We start from the raw sequence: 23,416 nt of genomic DNA, 5'->3' as shown, positions 1-23,416 counted from the left end.
TATCATGCTACCTACTTTATCGTTTTCCTTTCCGTATAACTTGCGCTCATAACTGCTACTGTACTACCATTGTAGAGTAAAAAAGAACAATGTTTACGTGTTATTGATTTCATGCGTAGATTTTTTTCTGTTATTAATACGATTAACGAATTCGATTAGCGTTCGTGCTGCTAAAATTGCAACGTGTGTTCGTATTGTACTAACAATTTGTTGGATAAAAGTTCAATTCCTTCTCAAATAAACGATCTGTTAATGGTTGAAGCACATTATAGAGTTAATGACGACTGAATTTGTGTCTAAGTTTGCTTCAGCTGTTTTACTAGCTGGTCCACTCATGTAATCACACTTTAATGGACTCTCGTGTGACTATGAAACCTTTATAAAGTCGCATCAGCAGTGTTTTCGAATCAGCTCAAGCCATTTTAGACAAAAGCTTGGTTAACATCAAGGTTGACGTTAACTGTATCCAAAGAGGCAAAAATCCAGAGGACATCGACAATTTTGAAACATCTTTATCCAACAAATTATTGGCTTTTTAGTTGATAAATTATTGTTTTGTTGTAATTGAAAATTGTAAGTCAGGACAGTTTATGTCAAATTTGCTTAAGAAGCATTCAAGTCTTGACTATCTAATATTGAATCGGAACAATATTGCCCACTGTCTTTAAAGCTATACATCCTTTCGTTAATTGAATATCTTTTAAACTATAACGATTGTTTCGTATCGAACCGCTTCATCAATCCATAATTTATTTTAGATTATTTTTCTAAATTAAATGGAAACGAAAATGGGGAAACTTTGTCACCAACAAAAAACAAAACAAGAAAATTAAAATCGATAGGCTCATAGGAAATTTAGATCGGCAAGCCGATAATTTTATTTTTAGAAATAAGAACTTAGGGACAAACGGTTGAGGAGCACAACAAAAGGTGTCTTGTGGACGAAAGGAAAAAAAAATGGGAAAAGAATTCCTTTACACTTCAGTCTTCAGTCTAAATTTTTCCAACTTTACAAACCAATCGACATCAATCTTCGTTAATCAGACTTTGAGTGCGCTTTTCGACTAACAAAAAAAGTCCATAAAGTCCATGAAAAAATTTCTTTCCAAGCATTAAATTTGTGTATTGTTGATAAAGTATCGCGTTGCTGATAAACTAAAAATCAGATAACGAGCATAAGAAATCTGTTTTGGGGGGTGGTTGCTGCTCTGCGAGCTAAAATGGCAAAAATTTATTGTCAGACGATACATGATTTTGCTGTACATTACAATCGAAGACTTGCGCAATTTTGTCAATTTAACCTTTCTGAATACAAGTGGTTTGTTAAGTACCTTAAACGAACCGACGTACTTGTACCACGAAGGGAAAAGTTTCCTATCATTTTGGAAAGTATTTCAATTATAACGCAGAATATGGGCATATAATATAATGAAAGGTTTTCGATTGATGTTTGAGCTATTTGATGATTTCTATGGAGAGAACATTGTCATTATATTAATTATATCGCTGAATTCAATAGACATTTTTTTCTTGTTAGAAAATATTATACAAGCGCACCATGTACAGAGAGTATTTTGTTTTGATGTAACACAAACGCCATTGGTATTGCTAAGTAAAATTGAATTAAATTGACGATAGTTTTAGACTTCTTTTCGTCATACATTTATGCATTGAGTATGTAACACAGCAGATATATTCTAAAATGGTATATCAAGAGTGATGTTGTGACATTTAAATTGGCTTATTGACTACAAAAATATAGATTTTCATTCGCAATAAATTGACTTTCGAGACAATTTTTGCATGAATTATTGGAAAAACCAGTTGAAACAACAAATTAATCTGCTTGTTATGTCTCTCATTGAAATATGTATTTTATATTTGATGAATCTATTATTGGTTAAATAACAAAATCAATTAAATTAGAGTTGAATGTCGCTGAATTTTGTCATTTGTTGCATGTCTGTTTGAATTTACTTTCACTGCAATTACTTTTACTTGATAAGAAATCAAAATCTTAAACGAGACATATCTATGCCATTCGTCGAAATTTTAAATTGCTTATAGTCACAACCAGCGAGAAATGATGGCACTCCATTCAAACATTACTTTCAATATATTTTATTACGACATTTTGGTTAACGATTCCTTTAAATAATTTTAATGGCACATTACTGCGTTGCACACTGAAAACGAGAATATTTCTCACACAAATCCAAAGAACTCTATATAGTTGCTTCATAAACAAATAACCACCACAGCCAACGTATAGAATAGATAGATAGATACAATAGATCCAACAATGTAACAGACGGAATGTAAGAAGCGATAAAATTTTTTAAGAGAAAAATCGTACAATCATACAGCAGTGTACAGGAAAAAATACAAAATCAACATCGTTTGATAACCGAAACATATGTGGCAGATCATCTGCCACATATGTTTTAGTTATGTCAACGTTGTTCCGATAATTCTTTTCAGTAGTGGAATTTAAACTGAAGCCTTAACACGTAGGTTTGTATCCTTTAACGTTTAAATAGAAGCGAAAGGATCATCGCAAAAATATTAAATTGAAATTTCGATTGTGCTTCACAACAGCTTTCGGTTTGGTCTAATTTTACTCGAAGCTTTTCGTCAATATTGTACAATTTACATATTTTCATCAGATCACATTCAAACACGTTTGCGTCTAGACTGTTTCATATATATTATGGTGTACATATTACAATCTGCAAATAGTTTTTTCGTGCTTTCTTAATGATTAAACCGTGATGCGAAGAAAAAGAAAAGAAAAATTGTAAGTAATTTCCCCCCTACGTAAGGTCTACGCTCCTATTAATAATAATTCTTCTTTTTTTTCGTTGTTGTTGTGAAATATGTAAATATTTTCATGCTAAGTCGAAAGTCAATAAAACAGACACATCGTGTGACTGGAAACGTTTTACCTGTACATATATAACGTAAGAACTTTTTCATGCAGGTAATTTGATTTATTGTATTATATATGCCAATAGTTCTTGAAAGGAATTCAGTTATAAGAAAATGAAGACTTTGAGTCATGCATTAGAAACGGTTCGACGCATAAATTCTCGTTGGTTGTTTGATAAATAAATTACCGAGTCGATAAATTTGTAAAGTGTTTTCGGCTCGGTAAGATTGATTAGAGAACACAATATTAGGCACATGATTTATACTTACCGGTGGCGACGATGCTTCGGCGTCGGAATTGCCTTTAAACTTAATTGTTGGTAACAAACTAAATTAACACAAATAAATGCTTTCCGATTTGTTGAAAATTTTAATTAATTTTTTTGTTTGTCCTTTAACATCCTCACATTTCATTTTCCATTTTTATTTTTGAAATTTTGCCTTTTTTTTCGTATATAAAATACAAACTGCTTTTTATGTAGTCTCAGTAACTAGTACGTGTAATTCTTTTTTTGTTGAAATTATAGTTATCGTACTTATCGTCAAGCTTTCGCTTCTGTTAGTAGATTCCTCTGGCAGAAAATCGGTATAATTTCCTTCTCATTTTCCACTTAATTCTACAGACGTTTCACTTCAATATACCTGTTAAGTCTTCAAAACGTCTATTTCTTTATCTTTACTCGGACATTAATCTATTGTATTCTCTTTCAAATAAAGCATTCCCCGCATCAAGAATTCTTCAATCAAAAGGGGAAACATTTCTGTTTCTGTTTTTGAAATTGTAATTCATCCTTTAATTAAGCGAACACATTCCTTTACATCGTACCAAATAATAAACTTTCGTAATTGCCAAGGAGTTCAAATAATTTATTTAATAAACTCACCGATAATTGTTTTTGTACCGTCTTGCCCATAAATTATGAGGTACAAACTGTCTGTTCATTATTTTACCACAACACGAAACTTTCTGTTTTTATATCGAATTATTTCACGATTCTGAAATTAGGAATTGTGTTCGGCTAACAATGTTGTTTTTAATAAAAATTAATTTTAGACAGGTAATGTCCAATTTTAAAATTAAAATTTTGTTTGATGGGATAATTTGAAGTGGTGGGTATGGTGTATGTATCCAAAGAATATCGAACAGATCATAGCGATTTGGATATTTTTAATGAGTTTTCAATCAATTTTTTACCATAAATCAATACCCTCTGCGCCGGTAGAGAACAAAGAATATTTTCCAGTTCGTTTAGCAGATCAAAATCATTTCGATCACTTTCTGTTTCACATTTCGCATAGTGTTGTTCTAGTAGATGTTGGAAAGTAGTGGTAAAAAATCGATATTTCGTAACTATAATCGACAATATTATGTAAAATGCTTCCACATTTATAACGGCATTTAACATTTCATTTCGAACCAGAAATTTTATCAGCAAATTTTTTCTTTTAATTTAGTCATTTAATTAAGTAATTTAAAATAACCAAAAAAATTGATGGCGTCAAAAATGGTTTTTAATTTCACTTCTTTTTTTGTGTACCAATCACCAAATCCTCTACTACCGACAACCAAATCACCAACCCATCTATTTAAAAAAACAAAAAAAAATTAAAAATTAAAAACCGAACATAAAATTTAAAAAAACTCCATACAACAATACGATAGAAGATAAGAAAGGAGGTGTTGATCGGAGTACAACTGTAATCGCTAAAGATCCGGAAGGTAATTTTTGAATATAAATTTTATAATTTCATGATAATTCTAATTTGACAAAGTTACTAAAATTAAGTTTATTATAACGTTATTAACATTGTTCTAATATAATTACACCAGCTTCGATATTATAATTTTGACTAATTTGTTTATCCTAATTTTTCTCTTTCTTCAAACATTCACCTAAAATAAGTTTTCTCGTTAAAAGTTTAATTGTGTTTAGTACATTCTTATAAGAACAAACATAAAAAATTATCTCACGAAACACTGACCTATATATAACCTATAAGCATACTCAGTCAAAAGGAACTATTTTTTAGCGGTTTTTAAGAAAATAATATTAACCGGTCGATACTGGCGACTAAATTTTAGCTCAACTGATTTAGCACAGAAATTACTATCCTGTTTGTTAGTTTGTTAGCAACAAATTGAAGAAATCAAAAAACAAAAATGTTAGGCAAAAATGGGAAACGACACACAATGATTTACCTTTGACTGGCTTTGAAAACGTTGCTCACTTTTTCTTGTTCTGGCTCCGCTGCCACAATATTATGATGGCTACTACCTATGCAATGCTTGACCTTCATGCACTTGTTTGAAAGGGTTCGACTAATGTGTTAGTAAGCGTAAATAAAATTTTCTAATTTTAAGCAGATTTCCAAGAGTTGTGGGAAATTTACTACTTCCGGATTGATGACTACGTCATCAAAACTGTTCAAATGAATAACAATGCAAGAACACTCTTGACAAATCTGAACAGTTATTGTACTACCAACCAACATTAACGATGTTTCATCCACCGTAAATCGATAAACAAGCCATATTTGTCCGCACAACCAACATTCACTAAAACAATAATTTTACCAACAAAAAAAAATTCTTTGATCTTAGCTCCGAAGCTTGCTGCAGCGAACAAATCCGAGCCAATCGCGATATCCGCTGCCGTCAAATCGTTGTTACAAAAGCCAAATACGCAGGCATCTTCTTTACCAACATCAATCAAATCAGAGCCACTCGAGCTATCCACTGCTGTTAAGTCATTGTTGCAAAAGACAAATGCACCTGCATCTCCTTTAGCAAATCCACCACCATTGGCATCATCATCTAATTCCACTTCAATGACATCGTCGACCGGCTCGGTAATCGTTTCGCAAGCCTATAGTGTTCCCGAAAAAAAGTCGAAACCTTCATGTGACTCAGACCTCGATACGTCTCTAATCACTGAAGCACAAGGTTGGTTGAATGTGTGGTTTATAAATGTTCTAACACGTCAATGTGAATGGAGTATTACTATACATTGGCTGTCTGTTTGGTTTTGACACTTTTTTTGCCGACTAAAACAAAATCATTGTGTTTCGTTGTGTGTGTGTTTGCTAAAATTAACTCTACATTCGGGATAGGGTAAATTTTGTGAATGACGAAGGTTAGTTGAAAACAATGTGATTGACTCAAACAGGATCAGTAAAGACTGTATTCGTCTCAGATAACTTTTAAGATTTTTTTTTTGATTTATTTCTAACGAAACAGAATATTTTCTTGGAAATAAATCATCATTCCCAATTTGAAAGTTTGTTTTTTTTTATGAATTAATCTTTTCAATGTAACAAACAAACAAACAAAAAATAATGTTTTGAAAACTAATAACACAAAATTCAAAAACAAAGACAACTATTCCTCATCGACCTGTTTGTGCAAAGTCGATTCGGGAGGAAGTATACAGAGTATTGAGTCTATACATACCGGTAAGATAATATTCTGCACCAAATACTTTAGTATTGCTAATTTGCTGATTGCTCAGACTTTCGTTAGAGTAATTGCTAGTTGCCAGCAGAAAATTACCTTATAACAAATATTCAAATAGTTCTAATTGCTGAGAACGAAGGATCACAATCTGTGTATTTTGATACAGTATTGAACTTAGAAAATATTTTTCCTTGTTACCATTTTGTAAGTTCTACTAAAAATTAGCTAAAAAAATCGCTTTGAAATCATGATTTGTTGCACAGCTCAGGAGGAAAAGTTGAAGTGTAAAATCCGTATGATCTTAGGCATAAGCCAATGTCAATAATCAAACGACCACGCAACTTTTTCATTTTTTTCCTGAACGATGCTGGATTCTTTACGTATGTAATACCACTAAATGAAGCAATTGGAACAGTATTTAGCTTGCACAATGAAGTCGATATATATAGAATGTCTGACTTTTTCCTTCATTATAATATGAATTTCGTTATTGAATGTAAATGAATAAAGAACCAGAGAAATTTGATGAGCATGGTCGTTTTTTTGTTGTTTTTCTTCGTCTCAACATAAAATTAAAACAACAAAATAGGAAGTCGGAATGTGTTTACTTTAAAGAAAAACACATTCTGCTAATCTGACAATCGTAATTTGATTTTTCTTTTTACGAAGGAAAAATATTTTCCGAAAATATTTATGCCAAAGAAAAGCTAAATAACAATCCTAAGAGACACCCGCAAACAAATAAAAAAAAAACATTTTATTGTTCCTCATCTTAAATGCTGAAAGAATAATGTCGTAAAAATGTGTGGTCTGTTGATAAAAAAATAACAGAACGAAAATTCAGAACCACCACGAGTATCATCATCTATGTACCTAAATTGTATTAAAATTTCGCGTTGTCTGCATCTATCGTCTTTAAGAAAATCAATTCGCTTTTTCTGTACACGTCATCTCAAGTGCTAACTAATAATCTTTAAAATAAAATTTCGGATCTAAAAAAACTGTCTAATTAACTTGTTGGGAATCATCGACTTTATCGACAACACAGATGTGCCATTGATTGTTCTCATTGAAACAATAAACAGTGAAACGTTCTAAAATAAATTTATCAATTGCGTAGCAATGTACAAGTCAATTAACTTAAAATAGAACCTTAGCAGCTAAATCAGGCTAGCCTATTAACCCAATAAACTTTAAAACTTTTACTGAAAGACAATACTAAAACACAATAAATATCTTGTTCACGTTCAACAATATCACAACCACCATGTCAAAAACAATATCCAATTTGTCAACTACAAATATAATACACAATAACACTCAGAGGACTCTGATATTCTGGGCTATAGACCGTTGGATATTGACAACGATGATTCGGATAATGGTCTCGATGGTGAGTCTCGAGAATCAACACCAGCCCAACTCCCAATTTCTTTCATGAAACACACATTTTTGATTTTTGTTTTGTTTGTTTTTCGCTCAAATTTTTCCGTTTTTTTTTTCTCGTCCAAATTGACATTGAAGACGCTTGAAATACAGTCAGTTGAGTGTCTGCATTTGAAGACAAATGTATTTACCAATTGTCTTGTAATGAAAATATTCTTCAATTCATAGTCACGTCTGATGCATTTGATTGTTTAATTGTATTATTGATCCAACAATATGTCGTTATACCTTTCGATAAATATGAATTTTTGCTATGGTTAACCGAACCCATATCGGTTCATCTTTGTCAACGTTCCACTGTCTAAATTATTCAAATAGAGGAACGAACGTGAGTAGGATACGGATTAAGCCATGTAATAAAATGGAACAAATCCACTAATTGGCCTAATCAATAATACAATACACATCAGACATAATTGGAAACACCACATTTTGTAACATGTATTCTTCGTCATTGATCGTCTTGTAGTGTTATTATTACTATACCCTTATGTTAGACCAAAACCAAATCAATAAATGTGTTCATGCACTTTGTATTCATGACCAGGAAACTTTAAACGTTTTAAAAACTTTTAAATTTTTAATTAGATCTGCTAAAATATCGGTTATGAATGCTATGTGACAGACCATAACCCCATAATGTGTATCCCAATAACGAATTTACTAGTAACATGACATATAATAGTGTTATCCTGATTCGACTCTACCACAATTTAACATACGTTCCACCAAGTAAACCTTTGATGATTTTAATTCATACATTCACTCTATCAGTTTTCGTTACGCTCGGTTTGGAAAATTACCCTTTTTACAGTTTAAATTAAAACTGCAAAGAGAACATTATGGAAAACAATATTGGCTTTGTTTCTATGAAATTACAAAATTCTCTTATCGAAATACATTTTTTTTTGAAAAATGGCTAGAGTGAATGTGAATGTGTGTACGTTACAACCCTAATGTGAATATGTCAGAGGCATTGTACCTGTTATAATTAAAATTTGAACAATGTGCAGGTTTCAATGGTACGGAATTTATTTCGGAGAATTTCATGTAGACTTTGCAGATGAGTTTTTTTATATGGAAAGAAAATCAATTTCTTTTCTGGTTGTATGCAGATGTTGCATCTGTCATCTGCCTCAGTTCAGTATGGTAAATAAGCAAACATCTAAAATTCGAAGATTGGACCGAAGATTGGTCAAACAATCAAATTAACTTTTGAGTTGGTGATGAGCAAGAGTTGCTTTCCTAGTTACGAGCATATTCTTACGAGCGTACTGCACACGGCATTTATTGAAGTAATTCTTTACATTTTTATATAAGCTCGTAATTTCTGCGTTTAAATTCGACTTTTTTTTTAAATGAGTTTTTTGAAGGACGAAAGATTGACTTAAAAGTTCTAAGTAATACGAGGCGCGATGTACTTTTTTAACTAAATCGTAAGTAACAGATTAATTTGAAAAAATTGCGTCACCTCGTCACCAACCGGACCATTTATTTTCCATGGAGAACATTGCTTCTGAGGTTACATTCCGTTTACAATTCTATTTCACTGATCAAATTTTTGATAATGTAATCCATCGTCTGCATGTGAATTATGGCTCCAAGTTATATTTAAATAATTTTTTTTTCGTAGTCACTCCATTCGAAACACACAGAGATTATATTTCGAAATATTAAATTTAATATCTTCATGTAAAAATAGCATTTTCCATATAATCGCCTTCGACATATTCACGTTTTCACATCTACCGACCCACACTTAATGCATATAAATATCACTGTCGATAAATAAAATTTAAAATAAATAAAAAATTGCTAACACATTTAGATATAGAACAATATTTTCCAACAAAGAAACAGAGACAAAACGATACATAAATACACTCAATAAGAAAAAAAATAAGCTTTTTACGAATACAGTTGAATGTGTTGATGATTTTGGGGATGTGATATGGAAAAAGTTACCCCTCTCACCCCAGAGCGAAATCAGAAAATGTACTGGCACCAATTACTTTGCGCCCAACTTTTCGGAACAAATTAATTATTATCTTTCAATCGTGTAATTTCATTTACCATTTCTCCCCGGAATGTTAACACACATTAAAAACAGAACGTGTTATCCGAAACCAGTTTACAGTACGATATTTAAACTTCGGCTAAAAAATCGGAAAGGTTTCCTATGAAATGTGTCTTGTACATTTGAAAGTTGTTACACAAGGATGGATACATGGGATAGAGTTTTTAACTTTATTTCGTATATAACTCTTTCGAGGGCTTTTTACTTTAAATGAAAATATTCAATTTAACGTTGAATTATTTATGCGGAAACTTTTCGAAATTTAATAGGTTTCGTCATTATTCATTTTACTTTATTTTTATATGCAGAGTGAGAGATAGAGAGAGAAAGAGACAGAGAAGAAGAAAAAAGTTAATTAACTTTTCCATATCATGTCTACGTTATCTGAAATACAATAGCTACCAGCTACCAATTTGCTGTAACAACACGATAATAAACATTTTTTTTGTTTTGTTTTTTTATTTATTTTAATTACAAATTTCCTTAAATATTTTATTTTGTTCTCATTATTTTGCTATTAAACATCCAAGGTTTAAGTGAAACAGTTGCAAAGAAAGATGAATTTAAAATTTATTAAAACAAACGTAAAAAACGAAAACAAAAAGGTTAATTGAGTTCTTTCTTTATTTTCATTTTCGTTTTTTTTTCTGTTTTATTTTTAAAATTAAATTATAACGAAAAAACTAGAACGAAAATAAAATTTAACAATTAACTTGTATAGACATAAGGATTGTGTGTCCAGCAAAAGCATGCCATCAGCTTTCAACCAATTCTCAATGCTCAGGTATGTATATGCAATTCAGATTCAATTATATCCATAATAATTACCACCCTGCCCGCCCCCCATTTTTTTAATCTTTTTTTTTTATTTAAAAGCTCGATCCGATCACTGAAATGTATTTTTGAATTTGTCCAGTGTTTATCGAATCTAAACTTTTTTTGACGAAAAAGTTTTCTTTTCATTTTTTTTTTTTATAACTGATAATTCCGCATGAAATCTTTTTTATTAAGTGCAACTAAAACGAAAACGATTTCCTTGCATCTCATTTATTGTGTTACGCCTTTTCGTTTTCGTCGGCTTAAACAATAAGAAAAATTATTTTACAAAAAATTCTTTTTTTAAGACAGCAAAATTTACTTTCGAATTTATGAAATGAAGTTATAGAGTAGTCTGTCGATTATAATACCCCATCTAGAACAAGGCATTACTGCTGTACAGCTGTAAAAGAGCTATCAGTTTGATGGATTTTTTTTTTTAAATAATTGCCGCGAAATCGCATGATCAGTCCAATTTAGAAAGTCATCATGCGACCGGCTGGTAATAAAACATCGGCCCTGTATGAAAAATAAGAAAAACTAAAATTTGTCAACGGAAAATTATTGGCAGTCAATTTCGGGGATTATTGCTGTACGTAATTGTTCAGTATATAATTGGTCACTAAAAAATAAATCTCCATAAACAAGGGCTGTTTGGGAAATTCTACGGTTTGTTAAAGCAATCCGAAAAATTATGTCACGAACTCGTTCATGATAAATTGATTCAAATAATTTATTTAGAGACGCTACAATGTAGATGGGAACAAGATAATTCGAAAGAAAATGATTCGAAAAATCAAAATAGTAATTCCAGAATCGGGTCAATGATGAAAGTTTACGAACAATAGGCGATAATCTGGGCCAGTTGTAGTCGTTATGCTTGGATCTACGGCATTTGTTCAGATATCATTCAAGTTTCAACAGAATTTTGTAATTTTCCTCATGTGATAGCTGCGCTTAACTCTTGAGTTAATCAACTTATGTAATTTCATTCCAACCACGTCCGAAACGTAATAAAAAATTCTCACCGCAATGATTACTGGTCAATTATTAACGTAATTTTTCACCAGATGGTGGCTTCATCATAACCTGTAGTCCATACAGTATTATTGTTCATTTAGCATTAACACGCTTAACACAAGGAGAAAATAATTGGCTCTATAAATAATTGCTTCGTAAGCTCTCTTTCTCTTTCTCTGCGTTTAACCGACAAATGATTCCTTGGCGAATGTAATAGGACAATATTATTTTTGATTAGATTTGGTATATTTTTCTTATCTCTTCATAATTATGGATTTTCGGTGTGTTTAATTGATTTAACTGGATCTTACCTATTTTACCGTTACGTTCAGTATGTACAGTTCAAGAAACATTTTTAAATTATTTAAAAATAAAAATCAAATTGGCGCAAATTACAAAACTTTTGCTGTTGTACAAACTTTTATTTTTTAATTTTTCGTCCAACTGTAAATGGTAGACTGACATAGTTATATAATAGAGTTCTATAGTGTTTTAAACGTTTAGTTTGTAGCTCTACATTGGTATGACTGGATAACAAAAAAGCAAATTGACAAAATTGCCGTTTTTCGTTTCAAAATTTTAAATAAATCCAATTTTTTTGATGAACCTATTCACGAAATGAAGTGCTCTGCAAACTCAATATAATATTTTTTTGTTAAATTTCAACATAAATTTAATTACTTGGGTACATGGTTTAATGATTCAAAAGTATTACTGTAATCCTTTCACCATGAAAAGCGAGTAAAGCGTAGCAGCATAATTTTATGTAGATTTTATTGCGTTTGTCAGAGCTCTGTATTTTGTACTCTCTTATCATTAAGGAAAGTTACGTACAATTACATGTATACTAACAATGACATGATGATAATTTGATGAATTATGTAAAGTAATGTACAGATGATGATGTTCAAACGAAATAGATTTTTTTAAATAATATTGTCTATGTAATTCTTCAGCTCGTCGGCAGGAGATCATTAAAATGACTGAGCAATTGATTGAGGCCATAAATAACGGTGATTTTGATGCATACACGTGAGTACTCAATTATTGATAAATCATTTAATGAAAAGGAAGCGCCTAGATCTTACACATTTTTATTGTCACTCTTTTAGCAAAATATGTGATCCACATCTAACTGCCTTCGAACCGGAAGCACTCGGTAATTTGGTCGAAGGAATGGATTTTCATAAATTCTATTTCGAAAATGGTTTGTGTTCTCTGAAAGTTTTTGAAATATTTTTTTTTTGTTTAATTAAATGTTTTACTCTGTTGCAGTGCTCGGCAAAAATTGTAAGGCCATCAACACGACCATACTAAATCCACATGTTCATTTGCTCGGTGATGATGCCGCATGTATTGCATACGTTCGACTTACTCAATTCATTGACAAGTAAGTTTTTAATTAAAATGCTAAATTTTGAGATGGCGAAGGAAGGAGCTCCATCTTAATTAGATCCACTTCAGGGTATTTATCCGCATATTTGTTACTTACACTGAATATAATCAACATTTCCAGTTAGTCTAAAAAATCAGTACGGTACATGCTCCACTGAAATTAAACATATTCGAAATTGTCGTCTGGTTCAATCGGATCGTCTATATTTATGACTGTGTAATTCTCATGAATTATGGCGGCTTAGGTCCTCCACACTATGTTCTTTTACTGACGATTTATTTCTTTTCGATATAAAGATTTACCGAGTTTACATCATACAATGATAATTCATCTGAAAATAATCGTCCCTTGTAGATTGTACATACAATCCGAATTTTAAGACGAAACACAATTTACTGTCGGTATGCCTCCTCCGTATTACAAAATTTTATCGTACGTAATTTCCCAGAAAGGTTTCGCATTTTATAGATGTTCTCCGAAATAGAATTTTCATAATACAACAATGGATTAGACTTAAATGTAATCGTACGATCGGAAAAATCAACAAGTTGAAATAGCAGTGCCATTTGTTCAGCATTGCTTATCTTTTGTTTTGAAAATCGATTGTGTTTGTTGGCTTTTTTTTCTCTTTCTTGTTTCACCAGTTAAACATTCAATACGTTTTCAGACAAGGCCACGCACACACCCACCAATCGGAAGAGACTCGTGTATGGCACAAGCGAGGCAATAAATGGCAAAATGTTCATTTTCATCGAAGTGCTACCGGTCAAATTAGCGGTGCAACTCCATTCGATTTTGTCAATCCTCACAAATAGAATTAGTTTCCCCTTTTGTTAGAGTACTTTAATAAATAGGAAAACTGAATCGTATTCATTAAACCAAAAAAAGATGGGAAAAGATATTTAAAATTGGAGGAAGAAGACGGAAAGGATAAAAGAAAATATTTAATTAAAGAAAACCTGAGATATGACAACGTAACTTATTTAATACTAAAAAAGAAGAAGAAAAGTTGCCACCCAGCAACTGAAACATTAATTTATTTAAATGAAAAAAGATCCAATAGGAAACTAAAATAGTCTTGATTTTTAGCGAGTATGTAGTTTTGACTAGTAAAATATTGTTAGTTAGTTCCGTCACTCCAACTAAATGTTGTTCTAAAAAACAAACTTTCTTTTTATCGATAATTTTGAGAGTAAAGAAAAAAATTTGCTAGTCAAAAGTGACACCACGCATTAATTTACTTAAAATATCATAAGACAAAAGCAATTTTTTTTAGTAATTTTTATTTTCGCTCTTTTTTTACACATTTTCTTTTTCGTATTATAATTGTTGTATTTAAAATATTTTTTTAAAGAAAAAGAAGAAGAAATAGCAGGACTATATTTATATATATGCGTGTTTAATGTTTGTTTGCTCAGATATAATCTAAACAAAATATTTATTTATCGGTTGAAATCTAAGAGTTTTTTTTCTTCTTCTTTCCGTTTGTTAAAATATAATTGAAAATAACTTTGTGCAAACGTTGGTTTTCTTCAACCATTAAACTGATTATATAAAAAAAGAAAATTATGTGAGATCAACATTAAAAAAAAAACTTCTAAAACTAACTTCGAAAGAAAGAAGGAAAAAAAAACATTAAACATAACAGAACATTGTAAATGAAGAACCTATTTAAATGTAAGAATGCAGTCAAAGAGTTAGGCTTTATCTATTAATTATAAAAATTTAAATATAAAAATTAAAGAAAAAAATGAAGAAAATTTAAACAAAAAAAAAACACTTGAGCTATATATTAAATCTAAATTGTATCAACTTTATATTTATTTAAAAAAAAATGAAATGAACTTAAAACTGAGAAAATTTTCGATGAAATTGTTAGATTTTGTTAAAAGAAAAAAAATTATTAAATTTAGAGGAACAAAAACTAATGAAAAAAAAAACTTAAAATTAAAACTAAAAAAATGTTCTCGACATAAAAAACTTGAAAAAAAAATCATGATTTTAGTGTAATGGTCTAACGAGGCGTGTTTGTTAGGTAGCTATTAAAATTTTGTGAAAAAATAAAAATTGAATCCTAGAATCGGCATAGCTTTATCGGACAGAAGAGAAATGAAATTAATTTAGTATGGAAGACTTTGTGGATGCGGAATTATTTTGTATATCAGTTAACAGTACAAAACCAAATGTGTTGTTGAGCTTTTCATTAACAAATTTGTGGACTTGTTCAGAGTTTTCCATTTCGGGTTCAATAACCCACCAAACTTTGCAGAAAAAAAAATTTTTGCTATTAAATCGTCATAAAGCCTTTAGGATTTCTTAGGACATAGGAAGGCGACACAAATACATTGAAAAGCTTATATAGATCGACACACCTCGAATTCTACTTATAAATAAGAAACTGTAAGTCATCTCTCAGTATGTACTGTACGGATAAATGACTTATAACTTCCAATTTATAGGAAGTCTCATAAGCTACAGTGTATTTGCTCAGTCTCCCAGACTAAAGAAAAAAAATGGAAATTTTACCTGTCGCAAACGCTAATCATGGTTTGCGTAAAAAATGATAATGCTGCTGTTGCTGCTAGCGTGAATTAGTTCACAATGTTCATATTATAGTAAAATTTAAGTGATAATCGTGTTTCCTAAATACAAACAGGCATTCGAATCGATTTTATTTGAAACGTCCAAAATTGCCCATTGAAGAGATTGACATCCAAATGTAGATTTAATGAAGAAGACAAAAATATTTTGCAACTCTGTTTTACGATTGGTGGACAAACGAGAAACCATTCACAACAAAACTTAGTATCTGATCTGGACCAATTTTAAGGTTTAACTTAAACACACACCTCACGCAGTAAAATGTTAACTTTTAACGCCCATGTTAGACGAAACGAATAATTGATCGAATTGGTCCACCAGTGATGTTAGTAGCTATAAAATGTACAAACGAAAATTTTTCTCTTTGTTTCAACCAGGAATGACGTAGACACGAGAAAAAATGCTAACGTTGAAGTTTATAATCGTTAAATGTCTCTTTACAATTCATCTGTCCCATTTTTCGCCTTGCTATGGGACCCATTTGATCAGTGTCACTCTATCACCCAAAGACTTTACAAAAAGAATTTTATACGAAAAACGGAAAAACTTTGAGAAGCATTTCAATGACAATCCTCTGTTCATAGGTTCACTTTTCGAATTTCAGGTGTGTGTGTGTATGATAGAAAGAGAAAGAAAATATTGTTGGAGTGTAGTGACGGGACCACCGGAATTTAGCATATATACCATTAAGAACCAGAGAGAAAACAATGAAAATTTATCGCAATATTATTCATGTTGACTATTTCACACTGGCAATTTTGAGTTTATCGAGTCACACCCAAGACAGTTTGTTTTTATCTATCCTCTTAAAAAAATAAAATAATTTTTTAAACCCAGGTACCAGGTCTGTGCTTCCAACATATCCCGACTGATTCACACGATCTGAATATTCCAAAAAAAAACAAAAATAAATAATCCGATTGTCGACAAGCACATTCTCTCAGTGAAATTGAAATGTTTTGTTTATCATTTTCATGCCATTGAAACATTTCTTCTGTTTATACGAATGAAAATTTTGTTTTTGTTTTGGTCGAATGTGTGTTGCAAAGTTAGATACCACTCACTACAACCAAAAAGAAAAACAATTGATAAAAAATGATGATGAAATGACATAAATAAAAACTGTAGTTAGGACTCAAGTAAAAAGTGAACAAATGAAGAAGAAGAAAATTAAAATATTTTTTTCACTAAAATACTACAAACATACTTAAAAGCTAAAGATAAAAAAATGATGATGAAGGGAGAGGATAATTGTTAAAAACAAATTAGTACTTAAATATATATGGAACAACCAACCAACACACACACACAGACTCAAAGAAAAAAACATTTAAAGAAAACAAATTTGATTTTTAGTCAAAATCCGATAAAAAAGTTTAAGAAGAAATGGAACTCTTTTATACATAACTAGCAAAAATTGTAAGAATATCCCCCATACTTTAAATTATTATAACTATGTATTATTCGTCATAATAAAACAATTTAAAAGGCAAAAAAAAATTTAAATAAAAATAAATTTATTATAAAAATTATGTGCTGTGTTCACGTTGTGTATTGTGGGAGTGTATACATTTGTTAATGAAAATAAATAAATGAAGCAAACCTTTGCATTGAAGTATAACAATTCAAAATGAAAGAAACAAATTTTTTGCAAAACCATTCATAGAAAAGTTAAAGATTTAATTATAAAAAATGCGAAAAAAAGTGTTGTCTAAACCTAATAATTTAATATCGACAAGTCAGTGTGTAGCACAGCACAATTGCTATAAAAAAAGTGAAAGCCGATATAATTTACCACAACAGGTGACTGCATTTTATTAAAAGAAAAAAATAAATTAAAATTTCATAGCCGTTAACAACAGTGAAAGAAAATAAAAATTTTCAAATATCTTTAAAATTAAAAGCAAGAAAAAAAAACTATTTTCTATCTTGATATGGTTAATAAACTTAAGTGAAACATAAAAAACAAAAAAAAATATTTGCTATACACCAAAAAAATGGAAAAAACTCTTTGAGAAAAATCTTTGTAAATTATTTTCGGAACAAAAGAAAATGTAAATGTGTGATCCTTACTACTATTAATCAGAATAATAAATATATCTTCAACGTTAACTATATTTTATTTCAAAATTCTAAATAAAAAGCAAAGAAAAATTAGTTATGAAAAGTTAATGTTATGATTTTTCCAATTTTTTTCACTTTCATTTTCCTATGACGATATATGAAATTGAAAATAATAAATGGAAAATCGTTTTTCTTTAAAATCATTTTATTTTCCTTCACATAAACACGTTGAACAAACGTCAATGTCAATGGATGTGTGAACATTTATAAAAGAAAATTATTAGAAAATTTAACAAATTATTCAAGATGATAAAAAAAATTCAACCAAACACATTGTTAACACAGGCTTCTCTGCTTCATTCGCTTGATATGGAATTTTCAAAGAGTCTTTTTACTTGATGTTATCTTTCTCTGCATTTTTCAATTTTTAAATATCCTTCATAAATTACACTTTTCATTATTTTTCTAGTTAAATTCTTTCCAGTTTAAATTGAAAATCGTCTATCGTAAACCGAAAATGATCTTTACAAAAAACAACAAAAAATAGCAAAATGGTAAATAAATTTCATTGGTAAAAGGAAAATGTATAGGCGAAAGGATATTATATGTAATGTTTGTTTAAATAAAAAAGTCATAAATATATATAAATTAAACAATTAAACAAAGCAAAAATGAAACGTTTATTACTGATAAAAAGAAAATAAAATAAATCTAAATAAAGAAATTTGTTTGTTTTTTCCTTACAAAAATCTTAAATAAAATATTGACTTCCTCACATTAAATTTAAACGAAAAGAAAAAAACATTTAAATTCTAATGGAATGAATCATTTTTATTAAAATAAAATAAAATAAAAAAACAAAAATTTGCATATCCACCTCACGTATTTCGATTTTTCATTAAAAAAAAGCATAAAACAACAACCAGAATTTTTATAAGAATCTAACAACCAAAAGCCACCCTTTCAAAAACAAAAGAGACAAAAAAACAACAACCAAAAACCGATTTAACGAAATTAATTTTTAATATTCTTATTAAACATCTCTTCAAAAACATATAACCCATTCTTTACAAATTTACATAAATAAAACAAAAATACCAAACTCTAAATAAAATAAAAAAATTAAAAAAAATTAATTCAAAGCAAAAATTGAATTTAAAGATTAAAAAAAGTAAAAAAAAAAAGTTTTTTGATAATCTCTTTGTAATTTCTAAATTATAGAAACATTGTTTGACTCTTCAAAACCAAAGTAATCATGATATAAATAAAAAAAGATAAAGAATATTATCAAAGTAACAGTGTGGCTGTTTTAATACTGCAACAAAGATTGGGCTAGTTATTAAATGGTGGTTAGAATGCTAGCCTTATCTATCTGCTTTTACTTCAATCTTCTCATACAAAACAATTAATAGTTACCACTGCCCGAGGCTTGTGATTTCTGAACAGACCCTGTAAATACTCGAGCATTTACAGTCATTCAAAGGAGCTTTCGCGACTAACGAATTCTTTAGCTATCAATCATCGAAGTTATAGGCATAATATTCTAGAAAACTCTAGACATTCTTAGAAAACATTCTCGAAAGAATGGCTCTAGTTACGAGCCACTCTTGCGAAAGATTAACAGTAAAATGAGTTCTGTACAATTATGACTAAGAAGTAAAATGCGATTGAGTTCCAAACAAAAAAAATTATATTTTTTATCGATGGAGAACCTAATTATAAGACACTTGGTCTCGTATCATATGCCAAAAAAAGTTACAACTTTTTTATAAATCATTTTGAAAGTCACTGAAAACACGAAAATTCGAATCAAAATACAAAAATTTTTGATGACATACTGCATCTCTATTCGAATTTTCGTGTTTTTAGTGACTTTCAAAATGATTTATAAAAAAAAGTTTTAACTTTTTTTGGCATATGATACGAGACAAAGTGTCTTATAATTAGGTTCTCCATCGATACAAAAAAAAAAAAAATTGTTTGGAACTTAATTGCTTCTCTTACCCTCGTAAATCTCTCATATCTCCAAGAAAAATTTTGCCGTATTCTTTAGGTCATAATAAGGCGATATATGCTTGCCAGAAGTTTGTTTCATAGACTACATCACTTGTTCAACTTATTTATTGAAACGATCGACAAAAACTGGTAAAAATAAAGGGTTTTCAGCAACAAGGGTTTCAACAAGGCAGCCTAACGAGTGGCTGGACTATGTAACAAAGTTTCAGCAAGTGTATACGGCTTTATTATGCCCCAAAGAACTCCAGGAAATTGTTGTTGGAGATTTAGGAATCTACGATGGTTAAGGAAGCAACTAGAGATGAGCGGGCCGCCCGAAATACATCGGCCCGACCCGACCCGACCCGGCCCGATCGGGTTCGGGTCCGGGTTTTGAAAATTCATTCGGGCCGGGTCGGGTCGGGCTTTGAAAACAAAAATTCGGGCCGGCCCGACTTAGAAATACAAATTTAAAGTAAGCCAATAAAAGCCTATAAAGCATGAAACACTAACTTATTTTATTATTTTACTTCGCGTATAAGATTATTGCAAAGCTTTTATGCGTAGAAAATGATTTTTCATTAAATTTCTTATAGTAAAAAAAGTAGGGTCACGTCGGGCCGATGATTTTTTCGGGTCGGGTTGGGTCGGGCCGCGAAGAGAAAAGTCTTGGGTCGGGTCGGGCTCGGGTTCAAAAAATTGGATCGGGCCGGGTCGGGTCGGGTATTGAAAAAACGTCGGCCCGCTCATCTCTAGAAGCAACCGCTTTTGAGATACACCCTACCAAGAAGATTCGAATGCACAAGTTATTCCACATCCACACTCTCAACGAAACTGTTCCTTTCTATAATAGGGCATTGGACATTGCGATTTTCATTTTAGAGAGTATGGATGGAGAGTTAAATTCTTAATCGTAATTTTTTACTTATCGCAATCTCCCCAATAACTACACGCTTTTGTTTAAAACATGAACCAATCAACATGAAGCAAGGTATGGTTGTCATTTTTTATAAGTCCTCTTGTTGAGCCGATTTTTTCTATAGAATAGTAGCAGCAAAATATTGAACTAAGGAGCAACATTCTGCTTAAAATACTGTGATAATGTCTGGCACTAACAGCTTTATTAATTAGTGGTGCAAAGGCTTATCTGCATGTTTAGGGAATTAACTACAGGTGAACGTCCAATTTAGTAAAATATTTAATTAGTAATTACTGACTACAATAAAATGGGAAATTGAACTACATTACCCCTACTTTTCTTGTACAATTACAATGGTGCAGTAGATAGGAATGATTATAGAAAAGTTCACTTGTAACACAATCTTCTAAATAAATAAACGAAATATCAATGACCGGCAATCGACTGTAGAGCTATATCTTAACTTTTCAGAGAGGGTACGCATATCAACAGTATTATTGAAACTGTTAACTTCTTATACATGTTTAAGCAATGTGTGTACATGTCATTTGCTTAATTACGTACATTCTTCCAAATTTTTTTTTTGACAAGTGCGAATACAGGCCTCCCCGTTCATGTCGTATTACAGCCTTTGCAGTTATCAAAATACACAGTAAGCCCGAACGCAATCGAGCAATTAAGCGATAAACCGAAATCAAAGGAAAATCTTTTACTTCATTGGTTTAGAAATGATTTTTTCTATAGATTAGCCGTAGTTTAACGATCTGAGTTGTAAACGAAAACATCCTAAAATCATCTCTGTATTTTTTTGTTCTTGCTAAAATAGCAGAATGATAAGAAAAATTAATAATCGTTTTCAACGACGAAACCAAAGCAAATACGATATGACTGACATTTGACCTAAGTTTTATGTGTATTTTGATAAAACTTATAAACTCAACTCGTATTATATAGAGAATCATTTTCGACAAATAGAACCATTGAGTCGAACATAAACCATTGTTAGTTGCATATCATTCTAGTTGTTCCGAAAGTGTCATTCGAGCGAAAGCAAACATTTCTGTTTCAAATAGGTGAATCTGAGTTCGTAAGATAGAAATGATTAGTTTCAGAGTGTTATCTCGATCGTCGAGAAATTTGTTACAAAGATCGGCTTGTGCTTATGCAACGAATGCCACGAGTGTGCCAGAAAAAACGTCATTGTATGATTTTCACGTAGCCAACAATGGAAAAATGGTAGACTTTGCAGGTGACATAAGATTGTCTAAAGTGTTCGAAACACGAAAATCTATAACGTAACTTTTTCAAGGTTACCTTTTACCGGTTCAGTATGCAAATTTGGGCATTGCAGCGTCTCACCTGCACACGCGAAAACATGCATCAATATTCGATGTCTCTCATATGCTACAAACGTATGTCCATGGTAAGGACGCCATCGATTGTTTCGAGAAACTCTGTACAGCTGACATTATCGGATTACCCGACAATACTGGGACACTGACAGTCTTTACAAACGCTGATGGCGGCATTCTCGATGATTTAATTGTAACTAAGGTACGATCTGATCTTCTGTATGTTGTGTCAAATGCGGCCCGAAAAGATCATGACAAGGGGCTGATTCAGAACGCGGTGGATGAATACAAGAAATCTAAGAAAGATGTGTCAGTAGAATTTCTAGAACCTAGAGACCGAGGTACGGAATTCGATAATATTTGGCAAAGTTGAAATGTTTATTGCGGCTCTTTTGTTAGCTCTGATTGCTGTTCAAGGCCCTGAAGCAATGAAAGCAGTCCAAGGCCTTGCGAATGTGTCTTTCGACAAATTTTATTTTATGCAAACAATGACCACAGAACTGGCTGGTGTATCCGATTGCCGTATCACAAGATGTGGTTATACCGGTATGAGAATGTTGCCGTTTATTACACCATACAGATGTGATTTTGACTATTATTGTAGGAGAGGATGGCTGTGAAATATCGATACCAGCTGAAAAGTCACGTCATGTTGTCGAGAATTTACTTGGCAGCCAACTTGGAAATGTAGAGCTAGCTGGGCTAGGAGCTCGAGACTCACTTAGAATGGAAGCAGGTCTATGTTTGTATGGCAGTGATATAGATGAAAGTACCAAACCTGTGGAATCTGGACTAGCTTGGCTAGTCGGTACGTACTTCAAGTTTATTTTGTCTTACTGAGGCCCTGTTGAACTAGATCAAGTGGGTTATTTTTAGCTAAAAGACGCCGTGCCGAAGCGAATTTTCCTGGTGCAGCCGCCGTGCTCGATCAATTAAAAAATGGAAGTAAACAACGACGAATCGGTATTAAAATGGCAAATGGCCCACCAGCCAGACATGGAGCAGAAATATTCAAAGACGGTAAACGTATTGGAACGGTGACCAGTGGATGTCCTAGCCCTAGCATCGGTGGAAATATCGCCATGGGCTTTGTATTGGATGCGTATAAAGGTGTTGGCCAGCAGGTGGAATTGAGCATAAGGAATAAAATGTACAGCGCAGAAATTGCTAAAATGCCATTCATTAAAACGAATTATTATTCGGATAAGAAGTGATGCTGAGTTAATTGATAATAAATTTGTGTAGAATGTGATTGCATCGGAGAATTTTTTCATTTTTATGGATTTCCTGAGCATTTTTGACGATCGCTTGGGTAATGGAACGTGGATTTTTGTGGATCATTTTGCTG

The 23,416-nt window shown here is 31.4% G+C and overlaps 2 protein-coding genes across 43 annotated transcripts in view; both read left to right on the top strand.

Moving 5' to 3' along the window:
• Positions 1–17,512, top strand: part of LOC119073784 (calcium/calmodulin-dependent protein kinase type II alpha chain) — a 44,928-nt gene extending 27,416 nt beyond the window's left edge. For 14 of the 42 annotated variants that reach the window (XM_037179471.1, XM_037179469.1, XM_037179478.1 and 11 more), the window contains 6 exons: positions 4,592–4,648; positions 5,531–5,872; positions 12,698–12,773; positions 12,854–12,948; positions 13,017–13,131; positions 13,805–14,412. In XM_037179471.1, the coding sequence (XP_037035366.1) occupies positions 4,592–4,648; positions 5,531–5,872; positions 12,698–12,773; positions 12,854–12,948; positions 13,017–13,131; positions 13,805–13,952 (833 nt within the window). In that variant the 3' untranslated portion in view covers positions 13,953–14,412. Of the gene's footprint in view, positions 1–4,591; positions 4,649–5,530; positions 5,873–7,706; positions 7,776–10,626; positions 10,690–12,697; positions 12,774–12,853; positions 12,949–13,016; positions 13,132–13,804 lie in introns of all 42 variants that reach the window. The other 28 variants (XM_037179509.1, XM_037179510.1, XM_037179511.1 and 25 more) reach the window with 11 other exon arrangements.
• A 4,067-nt stretch (positions 17,513–21,579) lies between these two features.
• Positions 21,580–23,330, top strand: LOC119073788 (aminomethyltransferase, mitochondrial). Its single transcript, XM_037179512.1, has 5 exons — positions 21,580–21,965; positions 22,026–22,409; positions 22,468–22,614; positions 22,673–22,876; positions 22,945–23,330. The coding sequence occupies exons 1-5, from the start codon at positions 21,815–21,817 to the stop codon at positions 23,280–23,282; spliced, it is 1,224 nt and encodes a 407-aa protein (XP_037035407.1). The 5' UTR covers positions 21,580–21,814; the 3' UTR covers positions 23,283–23,330.
• The last annotated feature ends 86 nt before the right edge of the window (positions 23,331–23,416 follow it).

Source organism: Bradysia coprophila, unplaced genomic scaffold, assembly GCF_014529535.1.
Source record: "Bradysia coprophila strain Holo2 unplaced genomic scaffold, BU_Bcop_v1 contig_138, whole genome shotgun sequence".
Taxonomy (NCBI): Eukaryota; Metazoa; Arthropoda; class Insecta; order Diptera; family Sciaridae; genus Bradysia; species Bradysia coprophila.
Note: the sequence above shows the minus strand (reverse complement) of the source record. Positions and strands in the feature narration are given on the sequence as shown.

What these genes read in the sequence shown, in the direction of transcription:
- LOC119073788 (XM_037179512.1), top strand. Translation starts at nt 21,815, where the DNA reads ATGATTAGTTTCAGAGTGTTATCTCGATCGTCGAGAAATTTGTTACAA. An exon ending in TCTAGAACCTAGAGACCGAG is followed by an intron (nt 22,410 to 22,467) that starts GTACGGAATTCG and finishes CTCTTTTGTTAG; the next exon opens with CTCTGATTGCTGTTCAAGGC. An exon ending in CACAAGATGTGGTTATACCG is followed by an intron (nt 22,615 to 22,672) that starts GTATGAGAATGT and finishes CTATTATTGTAG; the next exon opens with GAGAGGATGGCTGTGAAATA.